Source organism: Chaetura pelagica, unplaced genomic scaffold, assembly GCF_000747805.2.
Source record: "Chaetura pelagica isolate M959 unplaced genomic scaffold, ChaPel_1.0 scaffold428, whole genome shotgun sequence".
NCBI classification, from domain to species: Eukaryota; Metazoa; Chordata; class Aves; order Apodiformes; family Apodidae; genus Chaetura; species Chaetura pelagica.
Genome location: NW_009954311.1, coordinates 491238 through 497958, shown reverse-complemented (window position 1 = coordinate 497958; position 6721 = coordinate 491238). Strand labels below are relative to the sequence as shown.

The 6721-nt window shown below is 49.2% G+C and overlaps 1 protein-coding gene across 1 annotated transcript in view; it reads left to right on the top strand.

The window, feature by feature from the left end:
• PEX11A (peroxisomal biogenesis factor 11 alpha) overlaps positions 1-2425 on the top strand; it is a 3254-nt gene extending 829 nt beyond the window's left edge. The window contains exons 3-4 of the mRNA XM_010004070.1: positions 226-341; positions 1860-2425. Of these exons, the coding sequence (XP_010002372.1) occupies positions 226-341; positions 1860-2425 (682 nt within the window). The remainder of the gene's footprint in view (positions 1-225; positions 342-1859) is intronic.
• Positions 2426-6721: the final 4296 nt, after the last annotated feature.

Below are 6721 nucleotides of genomic sequence, written 5' to 3'. Positions count from 1 at the left end.
GGGGCCCCCCGGGGGCGGATCTCCAGATCTGGATCTCCAGCCTCCCGATCCCGGGGGGCTCCAGACCCTGCCCTGCCCACCCCCGGCCTGTGCTGCCCCTCCCCCGGGCAGAGCCCGGCCCTGCCGCCGGGGAGACCCCGCCAGCTGCCCCGCTGCTGCTGCCGTCCCTGGGAATCGTCCCCGTTTCACCTCTCTCCCGTTTTCCTCGTTTTTTTTCCGTTCCAGAGCCACTCAGTACACATGCATGTTGCTTAGCTATTTAATAGAGCATAAGCCTCATAAAAAGAAGCTGGTAATGAAGCTCAAGCAGTTGGAATCTAGCATGAGCTCTGGCCGGAAAAGTAAGTACCTGGTGTCTAGAGGGATAAGTGCTTCACTTGCTCCTCCCAGCAAAGCAGCTCCTGGCCTTGTGTTCTCTGTAGTTAGCTTACCCTGAGCCATACAGCCTCTTGTAGTATATTCACAGACTTGTCAACAGACCTCATCCCTGCCAGGATAGAGAGGGCAGAGTAGGTGTTTGTTAGTTCCTCAGCCTCCTCCAGTTAGGCAGCCTGAAGGATCACTGGGAGAACTGGAGAAATAAGTTATCAGCCAGCTGTTGCTGCAGAGGTGGACCTGACATCTGTGTCCAAGGACAGAGCACAGAGTTACTGTGCAAGGGTCACTTCCTGCACGCTCCTTAGTCCTTCCAGCTAAGGGCTTGAGGTGGCCTGAACTTAGAGATCATCATCCCAATAAAATAACCTCCGAAGGACCATCCTTCAATATGGCTTTTTCATATTCATTTCCATTAGCTTTTTATACTCTACTAATCATATCCCCTTCCATGCTCTTCTCATAGTCTCACCCTTTGCTTCACTTTGTTCTGCTTCACACTTGCATCCCTGAGGGTCACGTGTTGCTGTGGTTGTGTTGCCTGCCTTAGGGTTGATCTTACACCTACTTATCAGTTGCTCAATCCTGGCACAGCTTCAACAGATGAGGCAAATATTCTAATTTAATGTGTTACCGTGTGTATTGTTATTCCAGTTAGCTCCAGAGGCTGGGCATTTCTAGCAGAGAGGCCAGCTGGTTTAGCAGCATAGCTGTAATTCTCTTGCTTCTGCTAAACAAATCTCATAGTCATCAAGCCTAAACTCAGGGCTCTTGCAGTCCCACTAAGCTTGGGTGTTGTCATTGTGAGTGTGCAGCAGGTTATAAAAAGTATTTTGCATAATATTGTATTAACATTCACGGGATGAAACCTGAGCTGCACAGCGGATGGAATTGGGCTGGCCATAGATTGGAGCCTGAAAGGGAATATCCTGTTCCTGTTTGCAGGGAGCTGTGGGCACCTCTGACAAATACAGGCCTAAGGAGGGATTTGGGTCTCTGTGTGCTTGACAGGTGAATCACCAGCATTCACAAAAGCTTAGGAAAGATGGAGCTGGTGGTTGCAACAGGGTTGGTGCAGTGAACATCTCCTGCCCACAGTTAGGTGAAGTCCAGGGAGGTGTGCAGCTGCAAGTGGAGGCTGTTCATGTCCCTTTTCTGCTGACACTGGCTCATTTGGAGCCATTGGTGATACTGATGCAGAGGGTACCCAGGTGCTGAGAGCAGAGTGGCAGTAAGGGCTGCAAGTCCTGGAGACTGATAGAGGTTGTGTGTAGGTCCTGTAGGGACAGAGCACCCCTGCCCTCACTAACCCTGCCTTCTCCTGCTGTCAGAAGAAAACGCTGAAGCACAGAAACGCCCAAAGCCCATTAAGATTTTTACAAGCCCATGTGGACAGTGGCATGTTGAGCTGCCCTGCTGAGGGCCACGTGTGTCTGGCTGTGGGAGAGGCCAGGCCGTGCTAACCTTTGTGGGCTTTCTTGCAGTGTTCAGACTGGGCAACATGGTGCACGCCTTGGTGGCAGCCAGGAGGAGCAGGGAGCTGCCAGATGTGGTCGCTCGCTTCTGCCTCACAGCCTCCAACCTGACCCGGGCCCTCTACTTCGCCTGCGATGCCCTCCTGTGGCTGCGGAGCGTGGGGCTCCAGCCCCACCTGGACACCCCCAAGTGGCGCCGCTGGGCTGCCAAGTGTTACTACGTCTCCCTCCTGATGAATCTAGCCAGGGATGGGTATGAGATCTCCTGGAGGCTGGAACAAGCTGTGCAGGAGGAAAAGACCAAGGAGAGTTTCCTCTGGGACAAACACAATCAGGAGCTAAACTCTGTGAAATGTGATAGTTTGCACGGTGTCTTCCTCCTGCTGTTGCAGATCCTGAGGAGACATCCTCCTTTGCTGCTGGACTTGGTGAAGAATCTCTGTGATCTCTCAGGCCCCTTGGATACCCTAGGGATCTACAAGACCAACCCAGGAGTGATTGGTTTCTGTGGTGTCCTCTCCTCCCTCGTGGGGATCCTCACATTAGCAAGACCACAGCTGAAGCTGAAACAGTAACATAAAAGGAGCCAACAGCTTTGATACTCTGATAGGTTTTTATCCTCCATATGACACTTTCAGAATGAACATGTCTCACAGTAACCTCAAGATTAACTTTGTCCTCTGAGCGAGTGAATTCTACCCTTTTTCCTTACCTGTGTCTTTGCAGATGAGGCTGGTGCCATGACACACTCCCTGATGGAGTGGGGATGGGAGAAGGCAGAGTGGTATTTCACAGACAAAGACAGGACTTGGAACATGGCTGCTAGATAAGGAAATATTAATGTTCCAATATTTTCACACAGGGTTATGAAATAACTGCATAGAGAACTGTAATAGGCATATGGCTCATAAATAATGTTTACACTGGAACACTGGAGTTCACCAGTTATAGGTTCCTACAGTCAGATTTTCTATAGTGGATTCAGGCAAGTTAGGAGCTGTGGTTAAAGTGGCCTGAAGTCCAGTACAAGTGTTCTGATGGCTTTGGGTTGATGGATCCTGTTATTTGTAGGCCATGGTTTGAATGCAGTGTGATGGTAACTGAAGAGTGGTATGATCTGACCTTCCCATGACCTCTTTAACATGCAGTGGTGACACTGGATCTGTGGTCTAGTGAGTGCCAGCTTGTGTCCCAGGAAATCAGCACTTTCTGTTTTTCCTTCAGTACTGTAAGCCAAGGACCATTGGCCACCAAGTCTGACTTCTCCAGCAGGCCATGACTGAGGGTTGGGGTGAAGGACAGCGTGGGGGAGAAGCTTGTCTGAGTGCTGATGATGCTGTGATTTGTAAGGAACTGGGTTTCCAAAGCTGTGAATCTGGAACCACTCACAAGCACTGAATTTCCCATTACACACCCACCTTAACTCCCAAACACCTGTGAGTCCAAGTGCAGCAATTTTCCATTAATCATATTGAGATAAGGAGTTTGTTTTGCTGTTTTCATTTTATGTGAAAAAAATCTAGTATAATAAGGAGGTTTGGAACCTGCAGTTAAGGACAGAAGCCTGGCTCAGAGCTCGTTGAGTCAGAAATACTGCAAGGGTGTGTTTCTAGTTGTGTAAGCCCCTGGAGGAAAGGGAATGAAGTTGGTTGTCACACTATCAGAATGCCCTGTGAGATGAAAAGCTTATTACTGGATTTGGGCATTCGTGGTTTAGATTTTCGTATTTGACCCTCCCTGTCCTTCCCTCTCATGACCACAAGATTTTTTGTGTGTTCCCTCACTGGTTGAATGGGTTGTACCATTTGAAAATGCCTCACTCAGCCCTGCAGCTGCATCCCTGCATCACTTACCTTGCTGGGAATGACTGCCCGGCAGTGTAACCCAGGCTGAAGGAGAAATGCTGTGTCCAGCTGTCTGACATGGCTTGCAGTCTTCATTGCTCCTGGCTTAGCAGAGTATCAGTTCCAACACCACCTGAGAAAAATTTGCACATTAAGTAAGAGATAAAATTGTATTTTTAATTCATCAGAGTTAGGCCTGTGTGTCCTGCTATTTTCTGGTGCAAGGACTCCTTGCTTAATCTGTTGGGAGATGTGAAGAGAGACTAACCTGGACAAAGGTATCTCATAATTTCTGATGCTGTCTGACAACAGAAATTAAAAGGTGCTGATCTCCTTTACTAACTGGTGAGGGGTGTGGAGTTGAGTAGGCATGGTAAGGCACTGCCCCAGTTTACCTTAACTTGTCATGGTCAGGCTGGGAATCACTTCCAGTTTGAATCTGAAGTGTTAGCATGCCAGTGAAGTGCTTGAGAAAAAAAACTTGCTGGGCAGGATAAATAAGTGTGCATGAAGACCAAATGTGGCCTTCAGCTGCTCTGCTTTTTAACATGGAAATGGATGCCATTACAAGTAGAGCATACTGGCAGTCCATACCATAATGGAGCATTATATATGGGATATGTTGTCTTCAAGGGCTTTCTCACCTTTTTAACAATGGAATTTTTTTCTTTCCTAACTCCATTTGCCTTTGAGCTCTGAAAATGTGAGTCCTGTCCCTCCCATGGTCAGGTTTGATCCTTATCCCTGTGTGTGGCAACCTCTGTAAGGAAGGAAGAGGAGTCTTGATGAGGCAAAGGAGGCTTGGCCAGCTTTTGTCTACAGAATTTCATCTTCAGCCTGGCTCAGCCTTACCTGTCCCTTTCTACATGATGCAGGTTGGAGCATCCAGGAGTGACTCTCTTTACTGGATGTTAAACACTAACGCCTTCTGCTCTCCAGCTGGAGACTAGAAATTTAATGTACCTTAACATAATGTGACTGAGGCCATAGAATCATGATCAGATGGAGAAAATCCTTTTAGTGCCTTTTTTTTGGTATCTGTTTCTTACACAGCAGTTGGAATAAGGACAGCTGTTTGAACACAAGCAATAAACTGAGATGAGTGTGACACCATGTCTCTGTGTGTAACTTGGAAGGTGGGGGAAAGAGATGCTGAAGGAGGAATCTCCCTCCATCCCTGAGTTGTATGAAGGACCATACAATGAAACAGCCTTTCATCTGGATGGGTCTTCATGTCATAGGGCAAATCCCCATAGCTCTTTAACAACAAATTCCTGTTCAGGGCAGGGAGCAAAGGGTAACATCTCCAGCTGAGATGGGGAGGGGTGGAGCCAGGATAACCATTAAACTGAGCTTACTGTTAGTTCCTGTGCCCTGCACTAAGAGCCTTGTGTACTTGGAAGCTCCAAAATGTCAGTTCCTGAACAATGTATAAAAGCTCATGCTTAGCAGTGATTCAGCAAGAGGCTCCTTCCGAGTGACTGGCCTCACACACAGTTCTTAATGGAAACAGTTAAGAGTGGTCTGTGGGAGATGTGCAACAGGGTGTTCTACTTACCTGCAAGGCCTTCCTCGTGCTGACCCTGTGCTTGCCATGACATTTCAAGAAGTGCATGAGCCATTTGGGATTCCCAGGTGAGCAGCAAGAGCAATCAGAGGTCTGAACACCAACATCTCCAACATCTCCAGGGAGGGATGGAATGAACCGGTTCTGTAGAGGGAAGGTGACCAGGGGAGGGTGTGAAAAGTCTTCAAGAGTCTAAATGGTTGGCTGCCAAGAGGAAGGCAATAAATGGGTCTCTAAATTGGCCCAGGGGGTAATACATATATATTGCAGCAAAAGAGAAGTCACACTGGTAACTTTTTTGAACTGTTCAGTAAAATAAAAGACTAAATGGGTTGCCCAGGAAGGCAGTCTTTAAAAAGAAAGTGGACAGACATCTGCCAGCAGTGATTTAGAGGGTGCTAATGGATCCTGCATGGAAATAAATTAGCTGCCTCTCCAGCCCCCTCCCAGACCTAAGTGTTAACATTCCTTGCAGGTCTTGGGGGGATCTGGCTCACCCCCTCACCATGGTGCATTACTGGCTATGGAGCAGACTGTGGAGACAAGGCTGTAAAACATCTTGCCTGCACCCAGCTGATGTGCTGAGCTCTGAGTGCTGCCTGCAGAAAAACAGAACGTGTTTCTGGTGTGGGTGGGTGGAAGGGGTGGTGGTACCTTTGCACTGCAGAGCCCGGGGCTGGCACAGCCCTGGCCCCAGAGGGGAGGGGAGGAGCAAAGGCACTGGTAGGGCAGAGGCTGTGTTGTCTGTTGATCCCACCTCCAGCCAAGGCAGAGAGAAGGTTGGCATGTCCCCTGCTTTCTCAGCAAGGCCAGCAGGGCTGGAAAATCTCGGTGCCAAGAGAGCAAACTTTGGAGCAGGCAGCTGCCCTTTGTCCTGCTCTCTGGAGGGCAGTGACTGACTCACCCTGCACCCAGCTGGAGACAGCCCAGGACATTTGTGTCCCTGTGGACCCAGGTAGCCAGGCAGGCCTGTGAGCTTTGCAGAGTCTCGGGCTGGAAGTGAACTCCAGGCTCTTTGGGAAGAAAGGGGGTATTTTCCTCCTGTGCGTGGCTTTCCCACATCCCTGGGAAGTGTCCTGTATGAGCAGCACAGCCAGGAGCAGGGAGCCATGGAGTCCTGCTGGGTGCACACCTGGGCAGCCACACACCAAACATCTCTGGGCCTGGTGCTGGGTGGTCCAGGACATGCAGCAGCCCTGTGTCAGCAGCCTGCCTGGATCTCCTATCTCCAGTGTTCCCCATGGTTTATTGCTTTGTCCTCTGGAATATGTCCTCTTTCCTCCACGCTCTCCTTGTCTCTTCAGCATGGCTCATTCTTGATCTCTGTAGTCAATAACAGTCACTGGCAGCTTCATACAGGTAGGGTCTTCTTTTCAATAAATACCACAAACAAATTTGTTAATTATGATGTGAGTGGGCAGGTGCCTCCCACATGGCAAGGCAGGCTGGCTGGGAAAGAG